The following is an 11,698-nucleotide window of genomic DNA, read 5'->3' as shown; positions in this document are numbered from 1 at the left end:
TATATTTCTCTTTAATTTCATAAAAAAAATTCTATAAATATTTTAAACTGACAAGTTAAAAAATATAATTTTTTTAATCTTTTATCATCTAACTTAAGTATAATGTATGTTTTTGTCAGTTTAATATTTATATTTGATATAATTTAAATTTATATTTTTATGGTTACTTAAATAAAGAAAAGATAAAAATGTTACAAAAACCATATTATTTATAAATATTTTTTATTTTTTTTTTCTTCCATCTTCTACTAGACAAATGTCACCGAAGCCGCTTCTGGCAACAATTTGACACGTTGTGTTTTTCGTCCACGTGTGCACGTGCAAGCGACGAGGTGACCCGACTCGTCTAAATAGAAATGATTAAGCAGAGCTCCTCTGTTTACAGGGACAGCAATGGCGGCCACCACCCAAGTCGACATGCCCGGAAAGCCCACTGAGACCGTCACCGCCGTTCTGGATACGGCCACCGCCGCCATCCAAAACTTCCACCCGATCAACAAGATCCACCAGCACCTTTGCGCGTAAGCACTAATTAAGCCGCTCATCGGGATATATGAATTCAATATTTCAAGATATAATCACGTATAATTGCAGGTTCCATTTCTACGGGGACGACATGACGCGACAGGTGGAGGCGCACCACTTCTGCTCGCACCAGAGCGAGGACCTGCGCCAGTGCCTCATTTACGACGGCGACGGCCCCGACGCGAGGCTGATCGGCGTGGAATACCTGGTCTCGGAGGAGCTCTTCCTGGCGCTTCCGGAGGCGGAGAAGCCGCTGTGGCACTCGCACGAGTACGAGGTGAGGAGCGGCGTGCTGTTCATGCCGCGCGTGCCCGGCCCCATCGAGCGCCGCGCCCTGGAGCAGGTCTGTAGGACCTACGGCAAGACGTTCCACTTCTGGCAGGTCGACCGCGGCGACCGGCTCCCCCTAGGCCCGCCGCAGCTCATGATGGCGCTCACGCGCGACGGCCAGCTCCGCGAAGACCTCGCCAAAGGTCACCACCAGACCTGAAGTACAACTGCTTAATTATTGTAACTGATTGACATGACATGACAATTAATAATTGTGGTGACGGTGCAGATGTGGAGTCGAGGTACGGGGTGTCGTTCGAGAAGGAGAGGGAGAAGAGGGAGTATATGGAGGGTCAGGCGAAGGGGATTCACCCGCTGGCGAACGGAGCAGGGAAGGGGCTGAGATTGGTACTCACAGAGGTGGATCTGCCCCCTGTTTCTTCTGTGCCAAGGGCCTTCGTATAATAAATGTACGCGTACTCGCGTAGTGCAAGGCTGTCAGCGCATACGGGATAGAGAAAGAATAAATCATTTACAGTTTGATATCTGTTTTGGATGTATGATAAGAAAAAAAGATCAGTACTTCACTTATTTCAAGTGGTAATAGGTAGTTTGGTTGGTAGAATTGTAGTTCAGAACGAGCATATGGAATTTTGGTAACAAATTTCACCAACGTAGTACTCATGAGCATCAAACTGCAAAATATCAGAAGCGCAGAGGCAGATGTTAACAGTCCAAGGTAACAAATTTAAACGCCCTTTAAACTGTTTCAAACCAGAAACCAGTCTACTAGGTAGGTCTGTTCTCATGATACACTTGGTAAAACCACATAATATACTGGCAAATAAAGGAACCAATTTGATGCCAACAAGTAATATCGCAGCTTAAATATAAGTAGCAGCCAGTATTAAGTATCAATAGCCCAAATAGTCTCGATATGTACTTAAAGAGAAGCAAGCAGCAGTCACCCAATTCCTCAGTTATTTACAGAATTTGTGCTTAACACTACGCTTTCTCTCCAGCGATGAGATCCAACACGGTTCGCTTAATGCTGCCACCATTTTTAATCAGTAGCTGCTTGTTCTTCACCCTATCAGAGAACCCCTGCCATGATCAAACTATCAAATGATTAGCAAGTGAATCTCTGGTCATCATGGTATGATCATAGTTCTTAAAATAGCAGAATTAAACGCTGACCATGTCTGCCAGTTCATCCAGAAGCAGATACCATTCAGCATAATCACAGAGTTCATCTAGGGACTGCTCCAGGTCATACTCGTTTCGCATGAGAACTTCCTTGTTCAAGTCAATCTGCTTAAAGCCCATGTCTTCCAATTCCTTCAGCAATGTATCCTCAACAGTGTTGTCGAACGGTGTAGTAGGTGGTGGTGGCAATTGAGAAGAGTCGCCCTTGGATGACGTTAAATCAATGATAGGAATAGGACTTGACAGAGGAACCACATCAGATGCAGGAGCATTGTTGTTAGTGGGATTATCATTCAGTTTTGTTGTTTCATAGATGATGTTGGGTTTCACAAGTTTGTCTGAACTATCACCAAGGACCGATTCAGGAGGAAGACCATCACTTGGATCTGCATTGATATCAATAGTTCGAATCGGACCTTGAATACTGCTTTCAGGTGGCAAATTCAGATTCAATCCACTACCAGAGCTTCGTAGACTGGTATCCACCTGTTGAAATAGAGAAGAAAATTTTTTAAGTACAGATGAGAGAGAGGACAGTGTTGCAATACAGTGCATTTATATTGCAAACCTCAATAAGAAGCCAAACTTGTTGCCCAAACTTATGTCCAGAAGGTGTTGCCAATCTCCAATATGAGACATACCTCCCAGCCATTGCTGGAGAAACAAAATCAACAGCAATGTCAACTTCCTCCATAGGAAACCCATCAAATGAAATCTGCATAAATAGGCAAATATTTCTTCAGTTAAAAAAAAAAAAACTCACTGAATGATGATAATAATTTCATGCAATACCTCTAATAAAACTGTGTCTTGGTTAGCAAATTGATCACCACCAACCCAAACAAGTCGTGTACCATAAGGCCATCGAACAGTGCCATTATTTCTCATCCGCCATATTTTCGTGAATGGGGTTGAAGGAGGGATCAGGGTCCCATCTAACACAGTAACGTCTTTGATAAAGAGACTCTCTAATTTTGCTCTTGGCATCCCAAAACCATGCAGATGTGAAGAACGTCGTCTATAATGCTGAAATATGGAATTGGAAGAAGTTACACATTGTACTATGGAATCAAATCAAGTTATTAGTTAGTCTGAATATTGAAATATGGAATTGGAAAAAGTTACACATTGTACTATGGAATCAAACCAAGTAAATTAGTTAGACTCATACAGCACGATGAGAATGCTTGATCAATTTACGAGAAAACCGATGAGATTTGTCAATCAGGGCATAATCCGCTCCATTGCCCATCTCAGAAAAACAAATACTACATAAATCATAGTTATCCTTCCTACAGAGTAAAGGAAAGAAATGTCATTAGATGTATGCAAAATCTATGTAACCAACCAACAATTAAATTGAAAGGCAAGAAATACATACACTTTAGATTTGTATCGTGGACCAACAATTGGGTGCATTCCACAACCATCACATATGATACCTCTATGAAAAGTATGGAGCACATTATCAATAAATGCATCATCCCTTTGGTTAGGATGACGATTGGGCCTTACACCACTACTATTGGGCCTTACACCAATCACAAAAGGTGGGTCGACTGTAGTGGACCGCTGTTTGTCTCCCTCAAAATTAAGCCCATCAAATGTTCCAGTAGGAGCTGCACCAGTCGGAAATGGTTTATTATCATGGTCATCCATCAAGTCAGTAACCGCATTAGTCAAAGCTGGAGCTGATGGATTGTAGTTCTCATTCTGTGTCCCAGTCTGCAAAGGAGGCACGAAGAAAGGGGGGCAAGCTCTAACAGATTTCCCATGACAGCTAACATTACCAATTTGATTCTGACGATCAGATGTTTCACTGCTACTCCAAAATGTTCTCAGCAAATCATCAATTGAGGGTTTCCCTGATGTTTGTTCAAATGCTGGTAAATTGGAACTGCAAACAGATGCCTGAGTCTTGTCTATATCAACCTGACTTGTAGGAACAAGTTTCTTGTGCAACTGCTCTGAAACTGGATCAGATGATATTGCCGACACTGGAATCGAAGTTTTTAGAACTTTCGGTTCCTCAATGATGTTAAGATCCTTCGGCTGAGTCTTTGTTTGATTAGGTATTTCTGATGGCTCACCAGTTGGCCTGTTCAAAGACTGACTGACATTTTGTATACCTAATTTAGAGATGTGGTCTACTATATCAGCTATTACTGGTGAAGATGATGCAATCTTTGGAAGGAATTCAGCAGAGAACTTGGAAAGTGAAGATCGAAATTGTTCAGGGACAGGTTTTAGCACCTCATCAATTATTGAACTTAATCCAGGAGATTGGTTCTCTTCTTGTTGACAATTAGCAGTTGCAGCAGTTGTAGAACTTGCAGTCTCATTCCTCAGGTAAGACTCTTTACTAGTATTAGATTTCAAACAGACATTGATTCTAAGAGGATTTAAATGCTGATTAATAGCGGCATCATGCAGCTCATCATCGTCATCAAGGGCTACAACTTCGCCATCTTCATCAATATAGGTAAGGATTATATCAACTTCTGAACTGAGTTTGAAGAGGGTAACAATCTTCTTTTTCAGTCTAGCTATGTTGTGATCAATTGCCTCTCCATGGACATGAGAACTAAATCGCTTAAGTGTGTCACCATACTTCACCTGGGAGTGCAAGTGGATGTTCACAAAAAAATAAAGAAAAAAAAACTTAAAACCAGAAGAGGAGCTAGCCTTTCAAAGATTAAAATAGGCAGCAAAAAAAAAAATAGGTCGTAAAAAAATGGAAACTTTTTTTTCCGTTTGCCCCTTAGCTGAAAATGGGAAAACTTGTATCAGCATCACAATTGAAATACAAATAGATCTTGTTGTGAGGTAAGTCCACTTTGCTAAACATACAACAAAACAGCTTTTTTTGGAGCCAGGATTGAAAAAGAAGAAGATTGTGCGCATAGAAAAGATATTGAGAGATAAATATGACAACAAAAACTATAGAAAAAACTAATTTAGAAGTTACACAAAAATCAGAAGATGTGACTACGAATCATGTTGTCAATTTGCTAAGATCAGTGAAGAGAAAAAACTACAATTCATGTCAAGAAATCATAGAATAACTATGACAAGGTATATGTCCTACCAACTTTGGATAAGCTACATAAATTTTATGAAAATCATCATCGAGTAATTTGATATCATAATATAAATGGATCATAACAATGAAATACATGTTTTTATGTGAAGTTTGATCTAAAGCACTGAACATTCCTTTGCTATTCTTAGTATGTCTTGAATTTCTAGTGTTCCCTTGTTAGTTGAGCTTAATAATAGGTCATTTATTTTCAGAAAGTTAAATTTTTAATCACAGTAGAAATATTTAAGTACAGATGGTTATGGAGGTTAATTTTTCAGACATCTGCATTTGCAAAGCTCAAGCTAAATATTTAACTTCCCAAAATCCATATAATGGTTCAAGAATTAATGAAGCACATTGACATAGAATTGAGTCCATCATGTTCTATGGTGGAAATTATCTACATCTCATAGTGATAACCTCACAATTTATCCAATGATGGAAAATGGCTCATAAGGAACTTCCCACGAGGTCAACCATCCCAAAATTGCTCTGCCTGAGCACATTTAACTTCTGAGTTCTTACAAAGAATCATGCCATTTCAATCAAAAGGAAACACATTATCTAGGGTAAACAAGTTACACTTATGAAACAATCACTCTTTCTCCTTCAGCATATGATTCAATTTGTCCCCACCCCCAGCATCATAGAAGAATGCCAAGAGCCAACTTTGTCTGAGCTATCAGCACCTATTATCACTCGTCCTCATTAGACTTACTCATTACAAGGCCACCAACTTCAGTTGGTCCATTCTCATACCATAAACCTCCTAAAGGAACCTAGCACTGATGCCAAATTGTGACACAGCAACTACTCAGTAACGTTAAAATATGACACATTTGTGACCAGCATCTTGTGCTATTAATCTCACTACTTTGTCTGTAGGTGAAAATTGCCACCAACATAAGGAATTTCCAGTGTGTCATCTATATCTATGTTTCTCTTCACTAAATATGCTTAACTATACAATTTTCATGAAAAATTGGCCAAGTTCCTTGAAAGGCATCTCATTGTTTAAAGTATATATTTAATCCATTTGAGACATATCACATTCATGCTTTCCTAAATCTGGCATGTAATTTTGATTTAATATTCCTCCAACTTTCCAAGAAGTCTACCAAAAATGGTACCTTATTTGAGCTATCTACCACCCTAGCCACTGGCAAATCTATCCCAACAAGCTTTTAAAAAGGCGTAGCCATAAAGATCTCACCTAGCCACTAACAATGAAATATATAACTTAAAAGGTCTATCTCCAATAAGCTTTTAAAAAGGTGTAGCCACAAAGATGTCATTATCAATATGTCCAAAAGGAGAATACTACTGTGAGGTCGTGAGTCTAGGTTAATATGCATCCTCATCAGGTTTTACTAAAAAGTAAACTTAACTAAGCGTACTTCATATTTGACAATGTTTGCATGGACAATTACAAGATTATCATTCCTCCCAAAAGAAGGTGCTTCTCTTATCCTACAAACAAGTTTAAACACAAACACACACACATATGTATATTTTTTTTTATATCAAATATTGATAGCCACCAAATTTCGAAAAAAGTTGCTTTTTGACACGAAAATCAGAATAGTTAACCTGATGCCTTCCAATGTCTTAAAAAGCAGATAGGACCACTTGGTTAAACCCGAAACTGGATGTCAATTGGGTTAGCTTTGATATAGAAACCACTTTATGCAAAAACCAGATAAAACGACTTAAAACCACTAACAGGAAAATAATATCAAAACCTGGTTTCTTGACTTTTCGGCTAGAGGCTTTTGCTCTAAGTAATGTGAATGAGGAGGTTTCACTTCAAACCTCTGCGAAATTTAATTTGTTGGTTATTCATCAAAAAGTTGACAATATGTTATATTTTATATATTTAATTTTTTAATACATATAGAAATCAGATCTCATAATATATTTTTGAAATAAAAAAATAATATATTTGAATTTTTCCACACAACATACTATAACCACATATATTTGATTTTATAAAAGAAATATATCCAAAATTATATGTTTAAGTTAGCTTCTAAAAATTAGACATTAATATAGTTGAAATTGATTTAGTATTTTTTTAAAGTGTGTGTGTGCGCGCGTGTGTGTGTGCGCGTGCGTGTACAAGAATGTCAGCCTACACACCTCATGGTGCACACATTGTGAGCACGAAGTGTATTATTGTTCTTTATTTTTTTAGAGCTTAGGGTTTAGAGTTTAGGATTTAGGTTATAATAGTTAAGCTAAAGAAATTTTAAAAAAATAATACACATGGTGCTCACAACGTGTGCACCATGAGGTGTGTAGGCAATCAAACCTATATATATATATAATGTATTAGAACCTTATATATAGAAAGAGAGGGAGAGAATACAATAAAGTTTTTTAAAATAGATTAGTAATAATTTTCTGAATGAATAAATAAAAAATTCTAATTTGTTTTCCACAAAATATACTTAAAATTACATATTTTAATTTTGCAAAAGATATATATTTTAAGTCATATGCTTATCTTTTTAAAAATGATTAAACAATATATTTGAATTATATATTTGATTTATCAAAGCTTTTATCATAATACGTATAAGTTAATGTTTGATATGAATTTGAATATATTTATTAGATATAAGTAATAAATATTTTTAATAGTATTTTTAATAGTATTTTTAATATATTCAACTATAATAGATGAATATATAAATTATATCTATGGCATGGTTAGAAATCTCTACTATGCCGAGTGAAACAACTGAGACGTATCATTTCAATAAATTATCAAAACTCAATACCCAGAAAATGTCTCATGTTTAACACTCAACACCTCTTGACATGCTAAAATTGAGATAATAGTGTTATTCTTTTTGATATAGTTTGTTTTCATACAAGATAATGTCAAAATCATAGCATTCCAGATGAAAAGCAAACATTGAACTTAACTATATGGTTGTCTCATCCTTTTCTTTTTCTTCCTTCTCTTTTTCCCCCTTCCATCTCCCAAACATCAGAACATCAACACAATACCGAAGCAATATCATTCCAAGGCACCGACACGGCTCAAGATTTCAAACCTTGATCTACAATATTATTTTTGTGTTTACTGGTTCGACTTCTCAAACCATAAAACCAATAGTAATAGAAGTTCAATCTCCGATCCAGTTTTCAAAAACATTGATGCCTTGATCACCTCATGCAACAAGGCATGCAAATAAAAGGCTATGACAATGTTATCATCCAACTCAAAGAACCATGTTATTTTAGTTACTAATCAACATTAATGTCAATATTTAAGATTGTCTACATGAATCTTGCTCATCCGGTAATCTCAATAGGGGTCATTGACCAAAATGGCAATTGGATAGGTGTTTACTTAAAGCCTATAAAAAGGGAGCTAAAACAACTGAAATGAAGACTTTTGGAAGCATTGGAGTCCTACTATAGTATTCATAGAGCTTTAGGTCAGAGTTAATCATCACCTCAAGCTAATCACTTAGTAACCACCGCTTTGGAACTCCTAATTCTCTCCATTTCAACCCTAGCTAATTACTCCACCACACCCCCATAACCTAGCTCCACCTCAACCTCAGTCGTCCAACTTAATTCTACATCCCTCTATCGCAGATGATCCGGTTATAACTTAACAAGATTCACCATTTGCCTAAGTTCCTAGTACATTGCCCAAACTTAACCTAAAACGCTTAACTAGAATGGTTGAACTCTTCTTAACCCAGCCTTTTCTAGCCAAGTTCCTCAACCAAGCTCTAAGCTAGACTGAAAGTCTAGCTCTGAGCTAGACCCAAAGGCTAGCAGACTTGTGTATCCATTACAGTTTTAACCATAACATATAGAAATCAACTTCATTGCTCATAATGGATAAGGGCAATTGACCACAAGTTAGCATCATCATGGCATGCAACTGAAACAATTACTCAGTTAGTACCATCATGGGAACTGAAACAAGTACCTAAACTGCAACTCAAATGTTGACATCAAGCAACATGAATATGGTTCTCATGGAACAAAACATTTTTCCTTCATTGTTCAACAACATATGATGGTTTCAGAAATAAATACCAAAGCTTCAGAGTTCAGTGAAGTTCGATCTCACAAAATCATTAACTTGTCAAGTAGAGATAACGATATCTAGCATTCCGCATGGAAGATGTTGCTTTCAAAAGGTTTCTAAAAGAGAGGTGAAAGAGGCACAAATTAAAAGAAAAGTTTGTTCAAAGAGTATCAGCTGTGGAATAGTTGAAAGAAAAATAATCACCTAGAATCATAATTTATAATCATCAACTACTTTCTTTTGAATTAATTGTCTAACCAAACAAAAAAAGGCAAAAGAACTGAGCAAATTGCTCTATAATATAGACACGCATAAGTGTGATTTTTAACTTGATCCACTTTGTTTTAAACTTTCACCCGAATCCAAACAACAAAGAGTAGATAAGTCCCAGATATCTGTGTAATTTACAAGGCTTGTCTTTTCCATTGAGCTTGGCTAACACTATCTTTATTTTTGAATAATTCTGGAGAATATTATTCCGGGAATATATTTGCAGAATAGTTTCTCACTTTCTCTTCTGATAATTTAAACATCAAGGTTAAATTATCATAGTAAAATTATAAAAGCAGAAATTTAACAAGTATTAGAAACAGGTGATCCTGTGTTGGAATTTTTCTACATGTAATATTTCTCCTGTGAGGTCACTTATTGAACTTATGACAATAGAATATCGTCAAAGCCAAACCGGATCCAGTGCGCCAATTCACACATACAGATCGATCCCGTACATAATATCTCATCCTTTTGAATGAGTGGCCAGGAAAAGATACTTAATGGAAATAATAATAATAACAACGTTCGACGATCATGTAAAACCGAAGAACAAATCAAAGAAAATATCCGTTCCACACGCATCTATGAAAACAAAATCCCAGTTTTAAACTAAAAAAAAATACACCGGCGAGAACCGATCATTCCTAATAGACGGAAACCTCAATCAACGAACATTGGCGAGGACAAATAGTACCTTAATGACAAAATCCCACTCGTTGGCGCGAGGCTCCATCAGCGGGAAGGAATCGATCAGCGAGAACTGCGCCAGCTTACCAGATGAGGAGCAGATCGGATCGAGAAGGTTGTGCAACCCTAATATCTAGTAACTAGCCCGTTGAGAGAGAGAGAGGCGCCTGTAGAGATCAAGGCTACGAGTGTGGAGCTACGAGAAAGAGGGGAAGGGGGCGGAGCGCCAGGGGAACCGGGAACGCAGGGCTATCAGCCACGGCAGCTTTCTACTGACGCATGCCCCCTTTCCTTCGTTTTGTCATGATTTAGATGATTTCTTCGTAGCGAAGAAAAGAAAAGGGACAAAAGTCAAAAAATGCCTTTCCTTTTTTTTTTTTTTTTTTTTTTTTTTTTGCATTTCATTTCATTTTTTATTAAAAGATTATCGTACTAAAAATATTATCTCACGTTAAAAAAAATATTCAAATAGTAGTTTATCTAATATTTGACTTTGTAATAAAATTTTAATAACAATTATTAAAGTTATTTTAATTAAGTTAATTAGATATGAGTCATTTTAGTTTTGATACAAAAAATTATAATAATAATATTAGGATAAAACAATTTTTAAAAAAAAATAGAATAAATATGTTTTTGCTATTTTTTAATATAGTATGACTTTTTTTGAGAAATCTTTTGATTTTTGCACATAAGAAAATTAGGGTATTAAAAGATTGCTTCGAGCCCGAGTTAACATGAGAACATAAATACAATTTTTAAAAAAAAAGGTGCATTCTTGATATCATTTTTTTTTTCAAATTACTAAACTATACATTATTGCTAAAATGGCACATCGCACTTCCTTATTTACCCAATCACACACTTGATGTTCAATGTGTCATTTTCGCCTAAACTACACATCTTGAATTGTTTTAGGCCTATCCACTTCCCTCCTCGTTGAAATATCGAAATACTCTTTCTTTCAACACCTCAGTCTAATTAACTATGTAGCTTTTGAAGTAGTCACCCCACCATCGGTTGCTCGAGCGATAGATTCACCCCTAGATCGAGAATTGACATCAATAAGTAAAAAAAATTAACCCAGTGCATAAAATTCCCATTATACGGGGTTTTAGAAAAGAATCCATTGTACGTAACCTTACATGTATGGAATAAAAAAAATATATGAAATTGGATGAGATCTCCATATAAAATGAGGGGCTGCTTGTTTGGGAGATTTGGAATGGGAATGAAATGAAACTTGATATTTGGTTTGGGGAAATGATGGTGGGACCCACGGATTCATTCTTCTAAATATAGGAATCGACCATTACTGAGTAATATGGGGTATGAGAATCATTCTCATTTTATTAATATTTATAATTATTCTTATTCTCATTCTCATTCCCTTATCCGAACCAAGCACCCCCTGAGATCTCTAATGACCTTCCAATGCAACATTTCCACTGACGATGTCTCCTCCCACCCCGCAGAGAAGTGGGTCAAAGCTCCAAAAGAGGAACTCAATCTTAATGGAAACATTTTGAAGTTGTTAGCAAAGGAGAAGAATTTCGTTAATACAAATACATTGGGTGAGACAATGAAAGTAAGAAACT

The 11,698-nt window shown here is 36.6% G+C and overlaps 2 protein-coding genes across 2 annotated transcripts; one reads left to right on the top strand and one right to left on the bottom strand.

Annotated features, from left to right (window-relative positions):
- The first annotated feature begins 287 nt into the window (after positions 1 to 287).
- On the top strand, positions 288 to 1,409 carry LOC121982207 (oil body-associated protein 1A-like). The gene is made up of 3 exons (XM_042535167.1): positions 288 to 521; positions 595 to 998; positions 1,085 to 1,409. Exons 1-3 carry the CDS (start codon positions 394 to 396, stop codon positions 1,258 to 1,260), a joined length of 708 nt encoding a protein of 235 aa, XP_042391101.1. The 5' UTR covers positions 288 to 393; the 3' UTR covers positions 1,261 to 1,409.
- A 126-nt stretch (positions 1,410 to 1,535) lies between these two features.
- Positions 1,536 to 10,433, bottom strand: LOC121982206 (protein JOKA2-like). Its single transcript, XM_042535166.1, has 7 exons — positions 10,108 to 10,433; positions 3,383 to 4,617; positions 3,173 to 3,293; positions 2,794 to 3,027; positions 2,570 to 2,716; positions 1,993 to 2,487; positions 1,536 to 1,899 (listed from the first exon to the last, which is right to left on the bottom strand). The coding sequence occupies exons 1-7, from the start codon at positions 10,144 to 10,146 to the stop codon at positions 1,801 to 1,803; spliced, it is 2,370 nt and encodes a 789-aa protein (XP_042391100.1). The 5' UTR covers positions 10,147 to 10,433; the 3' UTR covers positions 1,536 to 1,800.
- Positions 10,434 to 11,698: the final 1,265 nt, after the last annotated feature.

Source organism: Zingiber officinale, chromosome 5A (genome assembly GCF_018446385.1).
Source record: "Zingiber officinale cultivar Zhangliang chromosome 5A, Zo_v1.1, whole genome shotgun sequence".
In the NCBI taxonomy this organism is placed as follows: domain Eukaryota; kingdom Viridiplantae; phylum Streptophyta; class Magnoliopsida; order Zingiberales; family Zingiberaceae; genus Zingiber; species Zingiber officinale.
Note: the sequence above shows the minus strand (reverse complement) of the source record. Positions and strands in the feature narration are given on the sequence as shown.

Coding starts and splice junctions, on each gene's coding strand:
- LOC121982207 (XM_042535167.1), top strand. CDS start 394: ATGGCGGCCACCACCCAAGTCGACATGCCCGGAAAGCCCACTGAGACC. Junction 522..594: donor ATCCACCAGCACCTTTGCGC/GTAAGCACTAAT, acceptor GTATAATTGCAG/GTTCCATTTCTACGGGGACG. Junction 999..1,084: donor CCGCGAAGACCTCGCCAAAG/GTCACCACCAGA, acceptor GTGACGGTGCAG/ATGTGGAGTCGAGGTACGGG.
- LOC121982206 (XM_042535166.1), bottom strand. CDS start 10,146: ATGGAGCCTCGCGCCAACGAGTGGGATTTTGTCATTAAG. Junction 3,294..3,382: donor CCACGATACAAATCTAAAGT/GTATGTATTTCT, acceptor TTTACTCTGTAG/GAAGGATAACTATGATTTAT. Junction 1,900..1,992: donor TGGATGAACTGGCAGACATG/GTCAGCGTTTAA, acceptor TGATCATGGCAG/GGGTTCTCTGATAGGGTGAA.